This window comes from Brienomyrus brachyistius, chromosome 15 (genome assembly GCF_023856365.1).
Source record: "Brienomyrus brachyistius isolate T26 chromosome 15, BBRACH_0.4, whole genome shotgun sequence".
Taxonomy (NCBI): domain Eukaryota; kingdom Metazoa; phylum Chordata; class Actinopteri; order Osteoglossiformes; family Mormyridae; genus Brienomyrus; species Brienomyrus brachyistius.
Genome location: NC_064547.1, coordinates 23,789,747 through 23,815,855, shown reverse-complemented (window position 1 = coordinate 23,815,855; position 26,109 = coordinate 23,789,747). Strand labels below are relative to the sequence as shown.

Here is a 26,109-nt window from a genome sequence, read left to right as displayed (position 1 = left end):
TATACCAAAAATCACATGAAGAAATATATTGTTGGTTGTCAGGACAACATAGTAATCATTCTCCTCATTTTTACATGCACTAGATGTCACGGGAATTTTGATTGCAATTTGGATGTAGTTGAATTACTCCCTTAAAATGAAATCTTTGACAATAGGCTGGATACATTTCATATCATTCCTTAAGACAGACGAGTTTGCTCTGCTAAGCTATTCCGTTATGATCAGTCCAGTGTATTTTTCTGTTTAATATTCTTTCTTTTTGAGCCTAGACATCCTCTTTGTTACTCACTGTTTTTCTGTGCATGTGTACTGCCTAATAAAGTTTTGTCTCTTTAGTTCGGCTTATTATATTTCATAGAGTATTCATGGATTAGCGCTTTAATTGAATGTTTTGTTGTTCCTGTTTGGCGTTTCAGATGCTACCTGTTAGACGGATTGTCAAAAGGGGCTTGGCTAAACCGCTCGAGCATCATCTTCGCAGGGGACGATAAGTGGTCAGTGGACCCTCGAGTGTCCATCGTCACGAGCGTCGGCGACAAACACGAATACAGCCTGCAGATAAAGAAGGTGGACGTTACTGATGACGGCCAGTACACCTGCTCCGTACAGAATGAACACAACCCTCGATCAAAGCACATTCAGCTAACGGTTAAAGGTATGTGGATTATCACATTTATCGGCTTAAAATTGTGTCACCGAATTAATAGCTGATGTTTTTGGAATTCTGTGATATAGTACTGTTTAATTAAGATGGATTTTTATCTTTGGAAATCAATTTCCATGTTTTTACTTGTTACATTACAATTGAAATGTAAGTTATTTATAATGTTTGTCTCTGGCCAATATAATCCTAGAAATATTATCAATTGTAAAATAAAATAGAAAGTATTAATTTTATCAGTGCAGAATGTCTGGTCAGCTTCATGATGTTGTGTACACTCGTGGATTTAACTATTGTTTGTTTATAATTATCTTGCCCTTGTTAATTCTTTTCTATTGAAGTATTATCTATAAAATAATTTCACGAAGATAATGGATTGATGGCTCTGCGCAAAACTTAATTTAGGTTTAATTACAAGTTAACTGTAGCTATTTACATTAAACAAAAAGTGCACGACACTCCTTCCGTGTAATGATACTCACTGGATAACATGTTAGTAACATTTTGACCTGAAAAACAAAATAAAATTACCTACATGTACTGCTATTTACCTCTGACATTCTAATTCAAATTCCCCATCTGCTAAGAATTGAAATCCTTTTCTCTTCAGTTTAGAATTGACCCCAACTCTGATTCCCATCTGTGTTGGTAATAAAAAAAAATCTAAACTAAGATTTGGTTAACAATGAATAAAGGGGGGGTGCGGTGGTTAGCACTGTTGCCTCACACCTCTGCGGCCCGGGTTCGAGTCTCTGCCTGGGTCACATGTGTGCGGAGTTTGCATGTTCTCCCCATGTTTCCTCCGGGTACTCCGGTTTCCCCCCACAGTCCAAAAACATGCTGAGGCTAATTGGAGTTGCTAAATTGCCTGTAGGAATGCGAGTGTGAGTGACTGGTGTGTGAGTGTGCCCTGCGATGGGCTGGCCCCCCATCCTGGGATGTTCCCTGCCTCATGCCCATTGCTTCCGGGATAGGCTCCGGACCCCCCGCGACCCAGTAGGATAAGTGGTTTGGAAAATGGATGGATGGATGGATGAATATATGGGCCAGGATAGAGGCTGGTTGTTTAGCCAAAGTCTTGGGTACAGAGGAGATTTTCATTTTGATTGAGCTTTTTCAGAGGCTCAGTAGGGCACTGGACAGCAGGGCCAGGGAACAGGGAAGCTCGTTTTCCTTTATAAGGCCTCGTGTTGCTCACTGCTGGACAGAAGGTGCCTTGTGCACTTCCCTGTTTATTTTGGTTCCTGTTTCATCATTATTTGTTAAATGGCCAGATCCTTTTCATCCTCACTTTTGTTGACCAAGTTCTCTCCTTATTCACTTCAGTGACACTCTCCTGTAGTTTTTGGCCAACTTCCCCCATATTTGTAATAACTATAATTGTAAATCAGTTCCAAATACAAATGTCTTTCCAGGAAATTAAAGACTGTGCTAAACAAGATCTCAATTTTCAATGTTCTGGCTTAGTATTTAATGCTCAGGCTTATTATAAGCCCAAAGTGGAGCAGATAAAATAAAATGGTTGCCCCCACTGTAAGTGGGCACATGCACACACACACACACACACACACACACACACACACACACACACACACACACACACACACACAAAGTTGTAATCATATCTTTTTGGGGACCACTCATTCGTTTGTATGGGAAAATGCTAATGCTAACTATGTTTTTAGCTTTTTCATTGGGGAAAAGTTGGGGAAAAATTGGGGAAATTTAGTCTGCACAAGGAAAGGTATACCTGGACCCCCCCCCCCCCCCCCCCCCCCACACACACACACACACGCACGCGCGCACACACACACACGCCTCAGCACTAATAACAAGAACAAGTTTTCCCAGATACTTTACCCTGAACATCCTGTTAAGTTTTATTTTCATATATTTGCTGTCTCTACTTAATGTGCTTGTTTGTTACTTTTCAGTATCTGAACTACATTTACAATCAGTTTATATAAATGTAAGCTAATTAAAAACTTCCTATTGGGAAGCATATCTAGTGTACTATTAAAGGCGTCACTATGGAATATATATAAGAAACTTATCTAAAATTGATTATGCATATGAAATCATATAATACAAATTACACTTTAATGTAATACAGATGGATTTATTTTTCACAAAAATGTGTACTAGTGTACTAACATTTTAATTATTATATTCCAGTTTTATATGCATTACAATATGCTGTGTTCTAAAATAAAACACATTAAAGCTGAAAATAAAAGTTGCAAGGATTCTGAATATATTAGAATCTGAACTATGCCCTAAATAATCAGTCATAGTCCTTCTCCCTACACTATACATTGGTAAACATTGTAGCACTATTATGGGAAATATGATATATGCGATATTGTTGAACAGAACAGCGAGCCGTTGCATTAGAATGCATTTGTGTTTAAATTGTCCTAATGCCCATATATATGATGCAAATTTGGACTTATGGGACAGATGGCATTTGCCTGTGAGCCATAACTAAGCTGTATGATTCATCACAGTGGAATATACAAGAGTATGGCAGGAAGAAAAACCTCATTTACCCAGCGGGGTTAATTAGTTGAGGAACTTGTGTAATAACATAATTTAGAGAACTTTTAAATGCACAGTGGCACCAGGTCTTAATGGGAACCCTGTAGTTATAAGTCATGTATGGGGTGAATATATAGCTATGGCGTTCTGTTGCATCTGTACATAGATTGTTTGGCGCATATGAAGAGATAAGTTACTTTGACAATAATACACTGAGAATCCATTGTTAAAACCTGTATTTTTTCCACAGAGGTTGGAAAAAATGACAATAGACAAGAAACCTCTGCTTGAGGTTTTGTATCATGCACATATCCCATCCCAAAACCACAAGCACGACTACAATGAAAAACACCTTCTTATATCTTTATTGTGTTGATTTCGAATTTCACACTACATTGCATTATAAGGCCGAAACATTGCATCTGACAAATTGGATTTATGAATGAAACCCCTGGAAAAATAGACATATTTTTGCTCCAGTTTATTTCTGCTAAAGTCATTCTTGGTGTGTTATGGCTGATCTCAAGTTGCAGATCCAAGAAATGCAGCAATATTGCAGTCAAAAATCAGCTATTTGTCTAGTACATAAAGCATTTTAAAGCTTTTATTAAAATGCTTTACCATGTAAGGTATTGTTATAATGGATGCTATTGCATTGTCACTCAAAAAACAATTCTCTGTTGATCCTCTTCCTAGAATTTACTGCCGTAATGAATTTTATGATAGATCCAACCATTCTCATTTGAAAAACTTACGGTGTTGTTAAATTATTAAAGTAAGTTTTGCAGTTGAGCGTGAGAATCCAGTTATTTTGTTTATATATACAGCCAGTGCTTTTATTGGGATTTTACTGGTGCACCATAACACTTTGGCAGAGCTGCAAAATTACGTTGTCGCCCTGAACATGACACATTACCTTCTCGCTCTCTTTATATATTCCCATCATGCAGGTTACTGTATGGCGCAGCCACAATTCCATGTATTTCCCCCCAAAATAAAGCGTCAAAATATTAGTGTAAATTGGGTCCAAATTACTTGCTTGTATTCAGCTCGCATGTGGGTTGGCGATTTTTCCAGGAGTTCAGATTAAAAAAAAATTCAAATAATTCATGGTTGAATTGGAGTACATAAAATTTCTCTTCATGTATGAATGTGCCCTGTGACGGAATAGCATCCCCTTCAGACTGCATTCTTGCTATTGGGCTGTTATACACCAAAACTGCTGTGACCCTGCAGTGGATGAGGAATTATGGAAAATGGACTCTAAAAATAGACAGATAATTAGAGTTCACCTTAGTGTCAGTGGTGTAGGAATCACAGCAAAGATATAAGGATTTTGTTGCAAAGGACATTGTCATCAAAATAAGTTTTTTTTATTCAGTTATGGTGTTAACATCTTGCGTGCATGTTTGCGTTCTCTTGATTACCCTTGAATTGACTATACTGTGAATGGCACTCGACATTCTACATTCAATAGATATTCAATCCATTCATGTTAAAAAAGGAATACTTGGGTTTATGAGAACATACCCGTATCTTTAGTCACCAAAAATAAATCATTATTTTTTTCCTAAATTAAACTTGAAAACTGGAACAGGTACATTTAAGCTAATAAAGTAGCCTTCATTTCCATTAATTGATCATTTGTGAAACAGACAAAACAGAATTAATTAGTATTGACTTTTTCTTTAATCAAGCTTTTACTTGATTATTCAATATAAAAATTACTGAAGCACAACTGAAAATTTTAAGTAGTCCTTAACTGACATGTTGTTTTTGATTTGAATTGTTGAATTAATTTAAATTGAACTAACAGCTCAATGAAGACTAATTAATTAAGATCACAGTTAATATGGGAAGAGCTTAGTTGGAAGAAAAGCCCAGAATACAGATTGGAGCATCAAGACCGGAGCAGAATAGATAAAATGGCACTTTAAATAATCCTGAAAAGCATATTACCTGGGGGTAGTAAAGAATCTGCATACTAACAACTGAGAATTACACAGCTTGTGATTGTAAATTCTTAATTTAGAATCAAGTTTCTACTAAGGTGAGGATTGTATTTTAGCATACACTATAGACATACATTACAGAAAATACATAATGATTAGCACAGGTGGACATTTTAGGTCCCGAAAGTCAAAAACCAACCAATTGAGTATAAAGAGTCACAGTCACAGAGACTCAACTGGTTGGTTTAAATCCTGGTTTGGACTTTTGCTTTCTGGACCTGGATTGTCTGCCTCTGATGATTAGAGATACCATTGATAATATGGGCTGCATTCTGTAACCGTGCTGTTAATGATTCACTGAAAGTGAAAATCAGATGCCATCCAATCTGAACAGCATTCATTGGCTTTTAAGCCGAAATTTAATAACGTGCAATTTATTGTTTTCATTCAACCTGTGTGAGAAATCGGTTGGATCCTTTACTTCATATCAGTCTCTAAAGATAGATGCAGTGGAGACTTTTTTCAGGATTAAAAAAATAGAAATCAGAAAAGAGCAAGTACAGCATCTGTAGAAGTTCTCCAACGCTACTCCTCAAAAACGCTTTGCTGGAACTTCGTAAAGCAGGAAAAAAAAAACTGATCACTCTCTACCACAGATCGTCCCTCTAAACTTAAGCTACTAGACAAGTAAGGGAAGCACTTTTGAGGCCAGCACTGGCTCCATTAGTTGCAAAAGAAGATGGTGTTTATGCATCAACAATCTTCAAGAGGCTTTTTGGGAGAGCAGCAAGAAAGAAAGCCAGTCTTTCACAAAATGTGACTTTAAAGATATGTGACAGGCAGTATTGTGGTTTCACAAGGCAAAAACGGAATTTTCTAGCCCTGATCAGTACACACTAAGGGGTCCATTGTCTCTTTTAGCTATAAATACTTTACTTTTTTGACTTAAACGTATTCTCCCATCAACTCAAGTGTGGTGTTTAAATGCACTTACTCCATGTTTTGCTTGTTGCCAAAATCATTGAGGGCGTAACCCCCTTCTTACTTGATGAATTAATTATACGTCTTGCTTGGCCACACCGTCTTTTTCTGGTTAACCACAGTGGGCGGGTCCCCGCTGATGATAGGAAAATATGCTCAATAGTGCGTGACATTTTAAGCACTTTTTTTTTTTTTTTACTTAAGCACTTGATGGGGAAATCGAGTCCTATTTGTGGTGTAACTTAAACATCCTTCACATTAAACCATCTTCAAAAAAATTATGCCCATAGTAGCATCGTGTGATGGTGACAGTAGGGAATGCTTGCATTGATGGAAAAATGAATGTTGCACAAAACAGAGTAATCCTGGATAAAAATCTATGCCCCTTGTTCAGAGATTTCAAACTGGGAAAGAATTCTGTCTTTCAACAGGACTCTGATCCAGCGCACACAGGGAGGAGAGCACTAAAGTGACTCAAATAAAGAAATAAGATGTTCTTGGCAAACCAATCTGAGTCCCGACCTTAATCATATTGAAAATCTGTGACCAGACCTCCAAGTTGCTGTCCATCACCATTCCTCAACTACCCTGACACAGCGTGAATAAATGTGCAAGAAGAAACTGCAAAATACTGCCCAGTCACAATGTGGTGACTTTTCCAATGAGCACTGACTTTAAAAGTGACAGATAGTTTAACAAAGCACTAACCCCATGAGATAAATCACACTGTAAATATTATCAGTCTTTATTTATTTATTAGTTTGTTAGTTTGTTTAATTTGGGGAGACATTCAAGAACAATGAGGGACTCACAAATAAAACGTCCGAACATAATATATCAAAGCCCACATGACCAAAATTATGAACTGGTAAACATTTTTTTCCCCCAAAATAACAGAATGGTGATCGAAACTAACATTTCCTTAAAGAATTGTTGTTTCTTTATCTTCTTCTTCTTATTATTATTATTATTTTTATTGTTATTATTATAAAATTATAGATTTAAAAAACCTAAATTAATGTGAGCTGTTGCAAAAAGAAAATCTGCTTTTCGCATCTCTATAGATCATACCTAATATTCTGTTGTTAAGGTGGCATACATTCCAAACATATTTTGATTTGCAATGAGGCATCTAGCAGTTGCTTTGACATTATTTAATTTGTTTTGCAGTACTATCGAATGTTCGGTACACAATGTAGTCCAAATGATGTTTTCTTAGGCTATTAGACTGCATAATGCTAATAAAAGGCATTTGTGGGGAAAGACGGAATTGCTTGTGTGGGCTCTATGGCCTTTCACAATCCTTTCATCCCAGTGTGACATTTATCGTCATTAAACACCTTATGACAAATTCCCTGTTAAATTATAGCTTTGCATCTGCACTCTTCTCCATTAGGTTCATTGCCATGGAGTGGTACCCTCGAGACTGAGGAAACCATTTAATTTTAAATGCTTTATTGCTTATGTATGACAGCTGAGAGCATTCTCTTCAAATAAAGGGCACGATATTTCAATATTTCTCTTGTCGCAAAAATATGTGTTATTGCCATTTATGTGGTTTGGAATAATAAACTGTAGATGCTAGCTGGTATCTGACTGCTTTCATTCCATGAAACTGCGCCTAATTCACAATATTTAATAGCACTTAGATTAAATATGTAGAAAGACCTTATTGTATCTGATTTATGTTCATATTTTATATTCTTCATGGTACGTACATAACAATGAAATATGTATCAATGGACCTGGGAAAACCAGAGGGCTCTCGTTACATCCTCTGTGATTTCCAGTGACCCATATAATGCTGCTTCTAAAAGGCATTTAGCACTGGATTCCTACCAGATCTGTTACAGCCAAAACACAAATATTTAAGTACTTGGTGACTCCAAGGGTCTGCTAGTTAGGAGTAAGAATATCAAAGAAAACACAATATCTCTTCAGCCCCTAATCTGCTGTTAACTAGAGCTATGGGACAGAAGAAATATTTTAATATTTCTGAAATACCTCATGCAGTTCTCTTGAGCAGACTAATCTACAGTCAGATTGTCTTGTCAAGGGATATAACTTTCAAAAAATATTTCAGCCCAAAACAGATTGTGGATTTGAAACAAAAATTCAGCCTAATTGGACGTCTTGACTTCCACATTATATAGAGAAACAATGTAAAAAATATGAAATGTAAAATAATATGAAATGCTAAAAAACAGCTTGATTAAATGCTGAAAATACTAAGACACCAGTGTAATATTTGCTCTTATATTAAGTCATGGCCATTTTAAACTATGATTTGTCCTTTGACGGTGAGACTGAAGCTCTGCTCTCTTGCCAATAACAGTAACCCAGGGCCCTATTGTGAGGCATTTCTGCAGTATTTACTAATGTGCTATATAATTAGAATTAATGTTGTAATTAATGTTTATTGAATAAACCTGGCAGCATGTAGGCTCAGTGGGTAGCCACACTTTTCCAGGGTTGGGGGGCAAAACCTCCCTCTGCTCTGAGGAGCTTGAATGTCCTGTGGTTTCCTCCAGGTGCAGTTATGTTCACTGGTGTCTTGTACTACATGCGTGTGTGTGTCTACCATGTGCCCTCCCCACAAAAAGAAAAAACACTACAGTTATGTGTCGCATAGCGACGGGTATACGTTGTGTTATGATTTCGTCATGCGCACATCATAGTGTTCTTATACAAACCTAGATGGTATGGCCTACTACACACTCAGGCTACAATAAACTTTTTTATAAGTAGGAAAAGTACACTCTAAAATAATGATAAAAAGTAAACTATAGTAAATACATAAACCAGTGACATAGTTGTGTATTATACCAGCATCGCCATGAGTAATGCGGCGCACAGAAGCCTTATGACGGGTACGATATCAATCAGCGATAGAACTTTTTCAGCTCCATTATAATCTCATGGGACCACCGTCGTATATGTGATCCATCGTTGACTGAAACATCGTTATAGGGTGCATGACTGTGCAATGTGGGCATGACATTTTTGAAGGTCACATGAATAGTAGTCTAACAAGTCGTCACTGTCCAATGAAAACTGCACGTATGTCCATTTATGATGATTGTGACTTATTACTATAGATGGAATACAGGTTTATTGGTAGCATTTCACATCTAATTGACCAATGAAAATTTGTTTCGTGAAATAACCTGTTTGACTAATTAGTTCCGGAAACATGCTTGTAATCCAAAGCACTCGTATATCAAAGCGAATTTTCCCATTAGAAGTAATGGAATCTCAGATGATTCGTTCCACAACCCAAAAATTTTTATACAAAAATGATTAATGCTAAATATAAAGTAAAAGTACATAAAACAAATTGACCTGCACTTTACCTTTGAAAAGAATCATGGATGGTGTGAGGGAGATGACTGAGAGGAGAAGAGGAGGGTTATTTTGTAGGACAACTCACTATAACTAACAGATTTTGTTGGCTCACTGGAATCTTTTTCTTTTTATGCGACTTTAACAAGGAACCTATCCAATGCTGGCCGCTTTTGCCTCCTTTTCGATTTTGTGGAAATGGGGACATTCCATTGCCGTTAAACAGATTCATTGCTCTTACTGCTACGCCCTTATTCGGGTGGTGCTTCTCTACAAAATTTTGACTATACGAGTGAGGCACGCTGACTGAGACCGAGCAAGGAAAACGATTACCCACAATCCCGCAGTGAAAGAGAGAGAGATCCATCGGTTCAGTCATGATCACATAATGCTCAGCGGGCAAAGCATACACATAATACTCATGTTGCAAGACCTTGCTTGTTTATCAAGTTAAAAATTATTTTTAAATTTTGCTCGTCTTTCAAAACACTCACAAAGCAAGTTACTCACAATCTGAGGTTTTACTGTATCTCCACTGGATGTCAGAAGTGTCAATCTCCCACCCCTTGTTTGGAAGATCATCAGTGTTGAGATACATTGCTCAAGAATCGTGAGATAAAATTGTATTTCGAGTTGTATTATTATTATTATTATTATTATTATTATTATTATTATTACACTATGCGGATGGATCTTGATCGCTCTCTGCCACCATGCCCCTTCACTCGGCTGTTTTCACTTGCAGTCCTGCCAGCTGAAGATTACTGAGCATTATTCGCTCCTGCCGTTCCCCCACTACTTGATTTCCCTCTTGTGTGGTTAGGTGTGAGTATACATCCTGATCCCCACATGAGTGAGTGTGTGTGTCCTGATCCCCTTCTCAGTATTTCTGCTTGTACTGATATCCCTGTGTCTGCATGAATGCCTCGTTCTCCCTTCACTCCCCAGGAAAGACTCCCTGGCTTTTCCACCTTAGAATCTGTCCCCCAACCTTGGTTCTTGTTTAATGTTCTGGCTATGTTTGCTCAGCATTTGGGTTCCTGTTGCTGATTTGTCCCTTGACATATACAAGCTCGCCAAGTTTCACACCTGATTTACCCCAAAAGCATCGAAAGTGGACATACATGCAATTTTCATCTGATAGCAACAGTTTGTTGTATTATCAGTCATTAGAACCCCAAAATGTAGGTTATCAGTAATTTCCATATCGGTGTACCACTAACAATATGATCGTCACTGAAACAGGACTGTCAAATAAACAGAAAGGACACAGTCCTGGTTTTAAACAAACAACTCTTTTCTAAATGAAAGAAACGCTAAACATTAGCTTCATTCTAGTCTGTTATTTATTATAACGTGTTTGTGGGGTAACAGAGTCCTGTGATTTATTGATACTGCTTAGGGACAAAAAGGGAGCGCTAGGTTTGATGCGATGCATCTCCCTGCTAATACCAGCACAGAAATCATTGTCATGTAAGAATGAGGGCACATGGGGAATCGAGAACATGATTTCAGCCCTTGAATTAGGTGGCATAGGAATGTGAATCGAGATTAATTCATTAACAATTAATTTTGCAGTCTTTCAGCATCACCTACTTTATCTCAGCTGATAGCTGTCACTTGAAAGCAGAAACCGCAGCATAAACTTGAAAGTTTATGTTGAAGTTTGTTTGTCAGTTACCACTGTCAAGGTAAAGTAACACCCCTAAACTTCTTGTTTGAACACAGTATTTGTGTTTTTGCTAGTTAACATTTTCATTCATGGTGGTTGCTTGTGATGATTGTTAATTTTAACAACTCAACATAGTTAGTTAAAATAGTAACACAAAGCTCTGGTTATGTGGAAACATTTAGACCAGCTGTCAGTAACTTACCAAGTTCCAATAATACAAAGACCAGTGGCCTGTACTACGAAGTGGGGTTACTGGCTTATCGGGGGAACTTGTGGGATTTAAGGTTGTCTGGGGAAAATGTAAGTGAACGAATATGAAGTCCATTTAAAATGTGGTACCTTAAATCCGACAAGTTACCCCGATAAGCCAGTAACCCCGCTTCGTAGTGCAGGCCACAGGGCAACAAGGCTCTAACTAACTATTTGAACTAACTGGAATGTAGTATAAGAAAACCAAGTAAGTCTCTGTTTGGGGACAATTGTCCATGTAAGTCTATTTAAAACATTAAACCACTGCTGTGTAAAGTTAGATTCTTATTTTTGGTGCTAAGGGTGATTTATTACATTGTTTTAGGTTTATTATGTAAAGTTGTTTCAGAGGAAACACTTCTGGAATATTAGATTTTCGAGATACATGTTTTTCATTGGATAGTGACAAAATTGCTTTAATAAGAATCGGTGCATCTACATGATTATGACAGTTCACTGTAATTTAACTGAGTGCATTATTACTTACCAAGAGAAATACTGTTAACAATCGAGTTTAAATGAGATAACACAGAGATGGATTAATTAATCATCCTGCTGAAAAATAACAAAGGGGGGTTGGTTTGCCTGCCACCCTGTTGAAAATGCTCCTGAGTGCAGACTGGGGAGCCAGCTGGGGTCTCCGAACACCGAAACATCAGTACCCAGATAGACGTTCACTGGTGGGACTGGCAGGGTGCAATATTTGATCCCACCATTAGGGCAGAATAACTGGGAAGAGATGAAGATGGGGTGGAGTGTGGGTGCTGTGAGCAGCTGATGTGACACTCCAAGGCTACCCAGGGTTCTTTATGTTCCTGGAATAAACCAGTTTGCCTAAATTTGACAGGTTGCATATGGTCTAAAATCGTTTAAAAATGTACCTCTCAAATCCGGGCTGGAGACTTCATTTCAGGACCCCGCTGCTTATTCAATTTCTTATGCGGGCGGTATCTATTATTTGCACTGTCAAAGGGATTCAGCTCGTGCTGAGGACGATTCTACTTTGTACCGCCTCCAGGTTTTGGCACGCGTCTTAAAAGTTCCATGGAAGTCTTCAAGCCGCCACTTGAGTGCATGACGTGATCAAAGTGGCCTTGGGATGCGAGTGGCATGCTAAAATGCTTTCACGCCGAAGCTATGTGACGAGGAGTCTGCACATGTTACTTTGTCATGTGCAGCCATATTATGGAGTGCAGACAGCACTGGGGGCAATTCCACCCCCCCGAGTGGCTATTTAGTGTGCTTGGAAAGTGCCCTCGACAGAGCTCTCTTCTTCGGCTTCTAAATGTCGGCAAAATTTCCCCCATGTCTGCCATCAAGTGGTTCACCAAATCACCATCTTTGCACAATACAGTCCCAATACCCTTCAGTCCATTTGTAAAAAACAAAAGATATAATACATTACTTCATTTCTTCACCTGTAAAATTCTAAAATCAATATTTAATTTTAATTCCTATTGTCCCAGCCTTTCTCCTGATTACTGTCATCACATTTTTTTGTGATTACTATATCCAGGAGACAGTATAGCCAGGAGAGATTCTCTATTTTCCAAATCTTGAATTTTGAAAGTCCTATCTCATATATAAACTAGATATATATGTAGATTTAGCATTATTCAAATTTTTTTCTAAGTGGTATCTAATTGGCATTTTTAATTTGATTTCTTACGATGAAATGTACAAGTATGCAAAACAAAGTTAAATATGGCGCCCTAAATCAGCACATGCACGATGGAAGCCTGATCAAAATTCATTTCACCATAGTGGAGTTTTTCAACCCAGTCATCATGCTGTGCCTGATTCTACAAGTAAACGACTTATCTAGCTGTTAATTACCTGGCTCAGGTGTCATGGCAATGAAATTACACAAAAAATGAGAACTGCCTGAGCGAGTTGAGAACCACTGGTAGATGTGACCAAAATTTGGATTAATATTCTTAGCATCTTAAGTCATCTTGATGCTTTTAATGATAAGATTTAAGATGTGTGGCCCTCCTGGCCTGTATGCATGACCACTAGGATGCTCCCAGCATGTGGAATTAGGCACAATAGAAGCAGCTCTGCTGTTCCATAAGAAAAGCAAATCAAATCATGACTGGATAATGGAGCTGGAAATATCCCATAAATTCTTGATTGGGTTTAGAATTGGTGAGTGACAAGGCCGTGGCAAGTGGATCACATCAGTTGTCACGCTCATGAAAGCACTGAACAACCACACACGAACGAAAGACAGCCTTTCCTGGCAATGCTAAAGTGATGGATTCTGGGAAGGTAATTGCTCGGTGCCATTAAGTAGCAATTAGCATTAGTCATGCATCTTCAGGGAACTCGTGCAGAAAAAGCATCTCGTCTCATCCTAGTAAGAAAACTAGAAATCTCGCACTCAGGAGCGTACTCATCATTAGGCAGCAGCTACACAAGGTGCGGTACAGGACACATCTGACTATTTCCTATTTCAGCCTGATATTTCATATTTCTGCACCTTGAGGTTGGGTGAGTGGTTTGCACACTGCAACCTGACAACAGTAACTTGCTTAAAGTCCTCTATAAATGACTATATATGTCTGGAAGCCAAAATTTTATAAATATTTGCTAAAGTATTTCCTAAAGTATTTATAGTTTATGTCCATTACATGTACCAATGTCAAAAACTATACAGCCCCAAATCTTCTATTTACTGTGACATACAGAATTAAGCCAAATGTATATCATCAGTAATGCAAGAAGGTTTACATATATATTATGCATTTATTAAAGCTATGTTCCCAAAACTCTTAATTCCAAATATGGATTGCAACTACTTTATCATTTATCATTTTAAATATAATTTCATTTTAATTATACATACAGACCTTTAATCCAATCCAATTCAATCCAATTTTGACCCCCTCAACCTCTGAGACAAAATTAAAGTATATATTTTGCCAGTTTGCTGAGAAAAATAGTACAATAGTTCATAATTCATCAGGCTACTCATAATTCATCACCTGGGGTGTTTGTAAATTTAAAGTGACATTTGTTGACCAGCTCTTCATGTAAGAGAAACTTAACCAATTTTGAAAGATCCAGTCACACCTAAGCAGCTCCCAGCGTCCCTCCTGCAGCTCATCTTCAGCTTTTCCAGGTGGAGGATGGACAATCCGTCTTGACAGCCAGATGCGATCTTTCCTGTGGACTCCTAGTCAAAGCCAAGCAAGAAGCAAGCAGATCCTACCACTTACTGCCTGCTCTGAAAAACACCTAAATTCTGAATTATTCCCAGGAAGTACAGAAGGAAGCATGTAGGGCTCTGGAACAGCTATAATACTGTCTGCAATATATCATTTTTGAGTACAACTCTAGAACAACATAAAGAATTTAAACAAAATTTGGATTGTAAGTGAAATAATATAACCTCACAAAAAGCCTAATGAAATGATATACTGTTTTATATTAAAAATTATACTTTGTAACAATAACCGTGTGATAATGATTGCTGAAATGGGTCTTTGAATGATCACTGTGCAAATATAACACAAACAAAAGCATCGTTTCTCTGAATTAAATTTGAAACATAAATAAGCAAAAGCACTGCATTTGTTCCTTGCTTTGCCAACGTTGTACTCAGAGCTCTGCATGATGACTGGAAGTCTTATTCCTCCAGGCTCATAATTGGTATGTGGTCTGTAGGTGTAAAGTAATGGGGTCTCGCAATTTGGTGGCAGAAATCAACCTTGGAGAACTTGTCAGAATTCATATAAGGGCAAGCTATGTGCTGCACTTCAAGCTGAGACCCCCTGAATTTTAATAGTGCAGTTGTAAGCGTTTCTGTAATTCAAGGTAGTGCCATTAGATGTTTATTTATTCATTCGGAACCTACAAGAGGACAGCATCTCCCCAGCAGCAGCTCCTGTAGGGAAATCATAACAAGACTGGCAAACATTACGGCTTTGCAGCGGTCAATTAGAAAGCACCAACGATCCCTTGGCGGAGTTTTACAGGGGTTAAAAATGAAATTATTTATTTACTGTGATTGTGCAATAGTCTCAAAACTACTGACAAGCTGCAACTTTCAGTTTAGCTTGTTTAATCTCAGAATGTATGGGGCTTAAATACTAACAGTCACTTCTTTCATTAATTGGCAGTTCTGCATTACTTGTGTGTAATGGGATTTGACAAACATTCAAAACAAAAGAAACAGCAGCAAAATAATTAGAGATGGGTGGATCCTCAGGGTTGGGGATTAAATAACGTTTGCTATCATTAGAAGCTCGATAAAAGGTGAAGGAGTGCTTTCTGCATGGGCGTTGACCTGTGTCTGTTGAGGGAATGGCTGAGCCTCACGAAAGCTCAGAGCTCTACTTATTCCCGTTTGGGCAGTCTGCGGATATCCCAAACAACGGCGGGATCGCTCGATTATCCGCGCACTGCAAACACACACTGCACACATAGAGGGGAAACCAAAGCCCAATATCAAAACGACAGCTTCTTCCGTAGGTCTCAGGGAGTGAAATGGCACTCAAGCCATGGTGGAAACGAAAAATAAAATAAAGACAAGAAAAATACGCCCCAAATCCAAACTTAAAGCTTGCAGTCTGAATGAAATTTTAATCTTGAACCTGAAGTAAGTCTCGTTTTGTTCTTTTCTTTTGCAGTTCCACCCAAGATATATGACATTTCTAATGACATCACTTTGAACGAGGGCAGCAACGTCTCACTCATCTGCATGGCCAGTGGGAAACCAGAGCCTACTATCTCTTGGAGGCATATAACCCCATTAGGTAAGTATTGCTTGTGATAACAGTCAGGATGTACATCTTTACTAAATGGCCACCTCGTCCAACTTTGAATTGTGCCACTCGTTGCATATTCCTTTAAGAGCCGATCAAAGGGGTGACCACCCCCCTGAGCTGGGGGCATTCGTATCTGGAGCTCTTTGAAGAATGCATATGTTAATTTCCTGCATGTAGCCATGCAATTCAGGCTTCGCATTTCCACAATTGCGGCAAGAATTCTGGCTCTCTTAAAATACGCCTTTATGCTGAATTATAGAGCGGCTGTTTTCCATGTAGGCTGCAGCATTAAGAAATAATGGCATCCATTGTCCTTCTGTACCTTCCAAAGTCAATGGGCCGTATCAGTGTGCCGTCACAAGTGATGCGAACGTAGATGCACATCTGAATGTTAAACAATAGAAACGGTCTCCGTCGCTCGGGGGCATGGGACCACAATATGATTGTGTAGTCTAAATGTTGGAATAATGCACAATTGTTTAACCTTAGGGAATTATGCGATGATGTCTTTAACACCAGACTTCAGTACATTGATAAAAAATAATTGTACTTTTAACAAAGATTAAAAGTACAGTTAACAGAGCAAGTTAAAACCTATGACTGTCGCAAAAGTATAAATAGCTGCTTCTTAAACGCAAATAGTACATTTTTTTGAAGGAAAGTATTATTAGTATTTTATATTAAAGCAATACATAAAGCATACAGATACACATACTAGAATAAATAAACCCTAGTTATATGTGAAGGGACAAAGAATCATAACAGTACTTGTATGTACAGTACAGTGCAGACTTACTGTACGTGTAAAACCGTTTGAGGGAGTATTTTCTGTTCATTTTTCTGTTTTCAAACTGGAGCCTGAGGGCACTGCACGAGTGTTAAATGGCAGTGCAGCAGCAATATTTACTTTACAATAAAAAATAAAAACACTGTATGCATACTGCATACTATATATTCACACTTTCTGGAAAGGTTCATTGAAGTTTTGTTTACTTAATGGTGTGTTAATATAGAGATTGATCAAGAGAGTGCAGTTGTTGCATAGTTGCTGAACAAGAGGTGAAATAGTTGGTATTTAATGCCTTTCTTTGGGACATTAACCGCTATCTGAGACTGCGAGGTTCTTTCCCGAACAATTGGCTAGATGTTGGTAATGGTAATAATGTGGAGTGTCTGGAATTTGCCATGTATATAGTTTATTGAGAACATTGCATTTGTTTTTCAGCCCTCCGATGGCCTTCTTTCCTCATTGGACCTTTTATACTCTCCATATAAATAAACATTATTAAAAACTCCTATTGCATACTCAAATCTCTTTGGAACTTATTTGCAAAGGCATTTGTGAAACAGGCATTTTGTACAACAATTATGTCAAACAATTGGATGTTATTTTGATTTAATATTACTCTCATTTATCATATGAGGAAGGATAATGCATTCATTCATGCTTGAATATTTGTTTAGTTATTATAAATAACAAAATGTGTAAACTGAGGTTCTGTCCGGGGTGTACACCAGCTGTGTGTACCATGCTGCCTGGGACGGGCTTCATGCCTCCACCCCCTCCCGGCCACCCCCACCCGTGACCTGGAACAGTGGGTAAAGGATGGATGGATGGAATGTATAATTGCCTCCTTCAGTCTTTTTTTCTGAAAAGAAAATGAACCATTTCATGGCAATGAACCATCAGGTGCCATCTTGAATATCATAAACAATTAGAAAAAAATAACCCATTTAGGACGGTGAGACCGTGCGCAGTTTACGGTGTGAGGGCACCGTGCGAGGAGGCCTTCAAATGTAGACATACAACTGCGGAATTCAAATGGACAAACTGTGAGAGATCAGTTTTTTGCTTTTTATACTGAAGCAACATATACAGGGCGGCCATGGAGACGCAGGAGAGAATTTGGGAAGATTGGATTTAAATTTGGTTGTTTGTGTTGGTGGGCCTCGTGGATTTCGTGAAAAACGTATGACTCAAAAATCAGAGTGCCGTAACACTTCGGAACTTTCTTTTCATCTGCTAGATTACTAGAATTATTTTGTGGGCTTTTAGATCATTCCTCAGTATCGGTCCTTCATAGATGCATATTGTCAGCAGCCTCTACAGTATCATTAGTGTTGCAGTTGTATTTTTGGCTCCCTTTCAAGTTGCAGGTGGGTAATTTCCATGTAGCTGAAACTTGCATGTAGCTATTCAAAGTCTTTGCATGGGTTGCATACAGGAGAATAAAAGGCTGATGCCTTTACTCAGTGTTCTTTGCCCAGCATAGATATAGAATGTTAGCTGTTACTTTTTTAATAATACGGTTTTAAGCACTCAGTTTCATATTGAAATTCTGGATACTTTTTGCAAATCAGTCTTGTCACTTTTTTTATTGCCATGTTTCTTTTGATGTCAGCATGCAGTTTGATTTCTAATAATATTCTCCATGTTATTCAAAAACTAGCTACAAGTTGAAGAAGGGATGGAGAGGACAGGCATCCTCAACAGGGTTGGAAATTTTGGGCGTGGCCACAGGAGAACTGTTCCCCAGCTTAAAGCTGATTGGCCCCCGGAGTGACTCCTCACTGTCACTAACCAATTCATAACATACCATTCGCTAGTGATAAGATTGGCCCCTCTGTGTGAATCGTGCCCCCCTGCTTTAAAAACAAATCACAGAATCACTCCGGATCCACAATAATCTGACAATAAGCTCTTTTTTAATGTTAAAATTTGTATTTAAATGTGAAACACTTAATGTTGTGGACACATTCCTGTTTTCAGCTCATTTCCATCTTACTTGTAGGTCTTTCATGTTTCACCAGCAGTTTTTTTGACCAGCACTCTCATATATCCATATTCAACGTTTCACATGTTACAATGTGTCCACCGAAGCAGGATCTATTTAATATGTAACTTGGTCAATGATATGTAGTCTTTATAAATACCCCGAAAGATGCACCCCTGTCACAGCAAATGCTGACATTATAATATTATGATTGTCTGCAGCCTTCATACTGTACATCATATCAAAATGTCGAGAATCCTACCTGGGCAAGGTGAGAAGGGTGAAAGAGTTTAGAAACTTTAAATAAGCCTTTTTCAGTCAGATCAAAGTGAGGAGCTGAGAAAAGACTAAGAGTGTCGCCATAAAAAAGCACTTTGATAAGCTTTTTTCAATTGTGAGCCAAAGCCTTGGGTTATACTTGTGACCTTTGAAAGAGTTGAATAGAATACTTCATATTCCATTGTTACATGTTATTTTAATAGAAGTGCAGGGAGACGATTCTATTTTTTTGGAGAAGGGGCTGAATTCAGGCTTTGATGGAATTTTTATTTCACATGACTTTTCTTTTGTATTCAGTGCATATTTCAACAAAGTACTGGTTTTTCGAGGGTGGCTGGTCTAGAGGCAATACTGTATTATACTGTAGTATACTTTGCACTAACTTGTTTTAATAAACGTATCAAATAAGAACCATCGATGGCCTCCTGGAATCCTTTAGGTATACCATATGCACTTCTGTTAATGTCGGAGTACTTAGCAGATTCTGTTGTTCAAAGCAGCTTAGATGTAGGTGGAAGTCAAGCGTGCTGTAAAAGCATCTTGGGCTCCTCAAAGTATATTCACATTAAGATTCTCAAGCAGCAACGTGACAGTTAAGGGTCTAGAGAAGAGATCTGCCTAAATGAGAGCATGCTTGTAAGTGAGCAGGTGATATACTGCATCCAATTATGGAAGCGAAAAGGTTTAATTTCCGCGTTGGTAGTCCAAAATTGCAATCCGAAACAGAGGCAATATGTCAAAGAAGCAGCAAAGGCATTCCAAAGACAAACCAAGTCTAAATCAAGATCCCATAATCCACTCATAACACAGGTAATAGATAATAGATCTGATCAGTGCATAGAAAGAAAACTCAAGATAAGAGTGTAACGGTGTACATTCTAGGCCAGGGGTGTCAAACTCCAGTCCTGGAGGGCCAGAGCTCTGTGTAGCTCAGCTATTTTCCTATTCCACCACAAATGATTCAGCTCAAGTGCTGTGCTGTAATTAGCACAAGGAGTTGAATCTGGTGCGCTAAATGAGGGGAAACCCAAAAATGTGCAGGACTCCGGCCCTCCAGGACTGGAGTCTGACATGCCTGCTCTAGGCGATCGGTACTGTGCAAAGGGATCACTTTGGTCTACAGCAGAGGTACGGGATTTGCTGGAAAATTGGGCTGATGAACGTATCCAGGAACAAACAGATGCAACAGACGAAAACTCTAAAATGTTTGGTGCAATACGGGAGCATCTTCTTATACATGCAACAGGACTGAATACAAATAGCTGGGTTGCATACCGGATAAATGTATAAGAGGGCCGTGTGTCACCGCACCCAAAAGTACTCCAAATAAGGCACAAAATAAGGACGTTAATCAAGAAGTCCGCCCTGCTGTGCGGCAGCGCTTTCATTTCCTTATTTTCTTCCACACAGGACAGTGGCACGGTAATGAGGAAAGCATGTTCAGGCTCAATGTGTCAACATTAAGCACCATGTGAGTGCAGACCAGTGGGGGAGGGGGGGCCGTCGTGCTCGCTCATGGAATAAGGCAACCAGGTCAAATGTGAGTATGCCCTGAGTGCAATAAAACCAGGAGTTCAGGTGAAGGTTGAACACAAACAGCCATACGGGGAGAACAAAGAAATCGGTCTGAAATCGCCAACCTGTTACCAAGCTCATGAACCATTGGGGTACTAAAATCCAGCAAGGCGGAGCATGACTGGACTGGGGCGTGAGCCGATGAAGGCACTTAAAATACCTAACAAGATGCTCCCTCTTTTATAAATTCTGTAATAAATACGTTATGGCTGAGAGCTATAAGATTTAAGAAAATTCCATGTATGGTTTACTGAATAAAGTCAAGGTTATGGGGGCAAAATGGCAAATGGTTGCGTCTAGCTGTGTGTATGTGTGTGTGGTTATGCATATATTATAGCATGGGGACCAAGTGTCCCCACAATGTGATAAACACCCCACAAGGGATAAAGTCCCCACAAGGATAACTTCAATTTTCAAAAAATCTGTGACTGCAATCAAAAACTAAAAACGCTAAAGCTGCTGAATTTTGTTTGGTTACTTATGGTTAACAATAGGGCTGTGTAGGGTTAGGGTGAGGGTTAGGGTTAGAGTTAGGGTTAGGGTTAGGGCTGTGTAGGGTTTAAGAAGGGTGTCATTGTTCGTATTAGGGTCATGCCCATTGAAATTAATGGAGGGTGCCCATGAAGATATGAAACAAGGACTCTGTGTGTGTGTGTGTGTGTGTGTGTGTGTGTGTATGTGTGTGTGCGTGTGCACGTGTGTGTGTGTGTATGTGTGTGCGTGTGTGTGTGTGTGTGTGTGCATGTGTGTGTGCGTGTGTGTATGTGTGTGTGCATGTGCGTGTGTGTGTGTGTGTATGTGTGTGTGTGTGTGTGTGTATGTGTGTGTGTGTGTGTATGTGTGTGTGTATGTGTGTGTGCGTGTGCCCTATCATGTGCAGCATTCAGGGTCTTCCCTGCTCTGGGCTCAACATGACCCTGCACTGAATGAACAGTTTGGCATGATGGATCATCTACCATGAAGCAACTGAGTTTCCATTTTTAGCATCCAGAATAATATTGGGCTTGTATTCGTGGTACAAAAATGCAAGTTCATTCAGTTGATATGCTGCAGTTCTGGATTTTACAGAGACAAACACATTATAATTACAATAAGTAAGGTAACAACATTGTGAAGAGCAATAAAATGCTCAGCAACAGCAATGCTTACACCTGGTCCTGCCTATCACCTCCAGCAAACCAAAGGAAATTGCAGCAAGGTTAATTTGGTATTCAGCTCCTCTTGGGTTTTGCTAAACACATGCACAGTATGCAATTTTCCACGATTGCAGTGAGACATAGAGATTGAAGAGGGGGAAAAAAACATTAAGTTGTGCAGTACTCTAATTACAGAAAAATAACGAGAAGCGCTGTGCCTAAGTTTAGCTATTTATATAATATATTTAATTAGATTTTAAAAGTATATGTACAAGGGGTTGTATGAAATGTGAGGGAAAACATTTGTAAGAGTGTAGGTATATCGTACTCTCTAATCTTTTTTTTCATTAACTTTGTGCCATTCATCATATATTTAATACAGTAGAAATATCTATATTATCCTGTTATGCAGCTAATGATCCATAAATAGCCTTTTGCATCAGTTTCAATATATGCATAATTACAGGTGGAAGAACTGTGTGAATAACGATGGCTATATCTGAATATTTCCTCACTGTTTGGGAATGGTAACATGCACTTTTCTGCTTTATACAGTAGTACACTCACCAAAGAATGATGCTACCTCCAGTGATTTTTCTAGAAGGCCTAAAAACCTCATTCTGGTAATAATTGTGCCTTCCAAACCAGTTTTGAACCAGTTTGGACACATGCAGGAGAATTTAGACCTTTCAAGAGCCTTCATCAGACTTCTCTTGGTTTTTCCTCACTGGACAGCAGTTAAAGCCAGATTAAGTTCAGGATCTGGTGTGTAAGCCCTCCAGAGACACAACTCCAGCCCTCCTGCAGACCCTTCCCAAACCAAACACCTCATGGTATCTTCCATCCGCATTATCTGCATCCTCTGTATGTTGGACCGTCTAATATCTGAAAGGTCATAAAATAGATCACAGACCCTCAGAGGTGGAGAACCCCCCCACTCCACCTTGTCAAAAAACTGGAACTGATTAAATTTTGAGACAGATTGCCCAAAAATTGAAGCGATGTTGCTTAGTGGCATCAAAGGGAAGAGTGAAAGCAGATGGCATTTGACCTTGTGAATATAAGTCAGAACGTATTTGATGGATCTTATTACTGCTTAAAAAAATATTACAAGGATGAAGATCTACACATATTTTCATTTTCAGACAAATTGCTCCAAAAAAGAATTGCTGTGTGGCTACAAAGAAAGGAAATGACAGCTGTAGAAGACACTTAGTCTTGTGAAAACAGTATTTCTGGCTACTTTGTGACACAATGTTCGACTGCCCAGTCAAAGGTGGCAGCCTTGTTCCTGTTCGTCCTGTGTCTCGGAATCCTGTTCCTGTTCATTCCATGTCTCAGAGCCCTGTTTCTGTTAATCCCGCATTTTAGAGCCCTGTCCCTGTTCATGCCACATCTTGGAATCCTTTTCCTGTTTGTACCGCCTGTTGGAGCCCTTTTCCTGTTTGTACCACGGGTTGATGCCCTTTTCCTGTTTGTACCGCCTGTTGGAGCCCTTTTCCTGTTTGTACCACGGGTTGATGCCCTGTTCCTGTTCATCTCAGAGCCCCAGCCTCCTCTCCAGTTTTGGTCTTCCTAAGTCCAGTCCTATTCTCAGTCATGGGGAAACCAGGGAGATGCCAACCGTGACCCGACCAGCTCACACCATCTAGAGAGGGGTGCCAGCCTAGCAGTGGAGCCCTGACTCCAGTCTTGTTTCTAGTCTCCTCCAGTCCAATCTCTAGTCCTGTCTGCCAGTTCTGTCCTGTTCAATCCACCAGTCCTGTCCTGCCTTCAGTGTCATTCACGGACTTGTTTTTTCCCAGTTCTGAGGCCTCTGCAGGCCAGTAATGCCGGATTAGTATGTTAACTCAAAAAGTATTTTAAAGATCTTTTTCAACCTTTGCAGACATGGTATAAGGTTGAAGACCTGGACCTGTTCAAATTTTCAGAAAAATTGCACCAAAATTTAAGCAAAAGTGTGTAGTGACAGCAAACTGGAGGTTAAGTTGATAAGAAGTTTAACCTTGTGGACAGGGTAATGTTTGATCTTTGAAGGACCTTTACCATCTCAGGACCCCCCCCCTTGTTTAGCGAAGTCAGTGGTGGTAAATGAAAGCTAACTGGTGTCAGGATTGGTCCCCGTTCTGCCTCTCCGGTATATCTGCTGCCTGTTTGGCCAGCAGGTGTCTGGCCATCCTCTGTCCTTAACTTCTAGTGTTTCCCCATCACCTGGCTGCTGCGTGGCTTAATGGGCTAAGCTGGTTATCATCTAGACTCCCCTCTTGTACTGGGATTGAGGCTGGTTGCACATGTTTAGGTACTTTGGAATCTGGTTCTTCTGGGTTGTCTCACCCCGGAACGTTTGCAGCTCCTAGCTACTTTCACACCACACAACAGGAACTGGGACCTTTATGCTACATAAGCATGGGAGATGCAAAAACGTTTGTAAATGAAACTTCACACAGAAACTACATCATCACACCAAAACCACGGAGGAGAAATGCGTCTTTTTGTTCGCATTTTGTCAGTTATTGAGAGGATTGGATCACGATCAAAATGGGACCCAGCCTTTTATTTATATTTTACTTATATGACCTGCGACATGTTTATGATTCTTATTAGATCTGACCAGCAGATGGATTTTTCGTTTTTTACAGAATAAAAAAATCATGTAACGTTATCCCGCTAATAAGCACCGGCAAGTTTCACTGCCAGTACCGGCGATATTAGACAAAAGTATATGGGTTAGCGATTACATATTCCGATGCGTGAATATAGAGGCGCAAGCAAAACATATATTAATTGACGCATTATATGTAATTAGGGTACTAAAATTATTACATATGCTCAAGTTTTGCTCCACTACATTTCTTTTTCTGAATTTTCATGTAATTTCCATGTTTGCCCCATTGGTTCCATGTTTGCCCCAACCAATCAGCAAGCTATCGCTGTAAGCCCCTTCCCAGTAGCTTATATTTGGACGAAAAGTACCTGGTCTTTATTTAGATTATTCCTGCTTGCGCCCCAGTTTTGAAAGTCCTGTTATCCTAGTTTCTCCTAGTGTTTAAACCCTTATTTATTTGTTTATAACCCTCACCTTTGTCTTGTTCCCAGCTGTAGTGTTTGGTTAATTGTCGTGGTCGGCTTCTGCTCCCATGCAGTCATGTAGTCCTTCTTATCTGTGTATTACATGCCTGCCCTCATTCTTTTCCATAACTGGTCATTGTGTGTTTGTGACTGATGTTGCCCTGTGTTCATTTACCTGCTTTGTTTTTTTTTTTGTTTACCCTATTTTACCCCTTTTAATCATGGATTTTGGTTTTCTTTGAGCTCAATAAAGCTCAGTTTTTTGTGAGCCACAGCATGGATCGAGAATCGTTCATCATACCCATCCATAACAAATTGCATTAGGACAAGTCACAAAAAAATTCTGCCTGGGTACCAGATAAATAGCACTCGGACCATTCAATTTGAGTTCATAGGAACATCGCAGTTACTGTTCACAAAAAAAAACTTGTGATGGCCACTGCTGTGCTCCTTATATTGCTGGGTTCCTCATATGTCATTAGTGTATCTGTTACTGTCCTTACTGTTATGTCATGGAAAATGTTGGTCATAGGCAAAATGAGAAATAAGCAAAAAAAGTATATATTTAGACTTAAAAATATGAATAACATCAAAGTGCCTGCTTTTCCTGTGCCACCAACCCGGATCTGGAAAATATACTGAATGGCCCCCCAGGCCAGCCACCTCCCTGTCTGAGTACCTGCCCCTCAAAAAGTCTGTGCAAGTCACCGAACAGTGTAAATGACATTTTAAGACATGGACATTAAGACATAATCCCAGAAATACAGGTAACCACCTAATTGTTGGAGAAATACTGTGCAAATTGACATTTAAGTGGAATGTGCATTGATTATCCAGGTAGATGTTGACCTGGGGGGTGGCATGGCGGTGTGGTGGTTAGCACTGTATGGGGCGGCATGGTGGTGCAGTGGTTAGCACTGTATGGGGCGGCATGGTGGTGCAGTGGTTAGCACTGTTGCCTCACGCCTCTGGGTCCCGGGTTCGAGTCTCCGCCTGGGTCACATGTGTGTGGAGTTTGCATGTTTGTCGTGGGGTTTCCTCCGGGTACTCCGGTTTCCCCCCCACAGTCCAAAAACATGCTGAGGCTAATTGGAGTTGCTAAATTGCCC

At 39.3% G+C, this 26,109-nt stretch overlaps 1 protein-coding gene across 4 annotated transcripts in view; it reads left to right on the top strand.

The window, feature by feature from the left end:
• The window catches only part of negr1 (neuronal growth regulator 1), a 163,127-nt gene that overhangs the window by 58,623 nt on the left and 78,395 nt on the right, over positions 1-26,109 (top strand). For all 4 annotated transcript variants that reach the window (XM_048977210.1, XM_048977212.1, XM_048977213.1 and 1 more), the window contains exons 2-3: positions 417-655; positions 16,030-16,155. In XM_048977210.1, the coding sequence (XP_048833167.1) occupies positions 417-655; positions 16,030-16,155 (365 nt within the window). The remainder of the gene's footprint in view (positions 1-416; positions 656-16,029; positions 16,156-26,109) is intronic.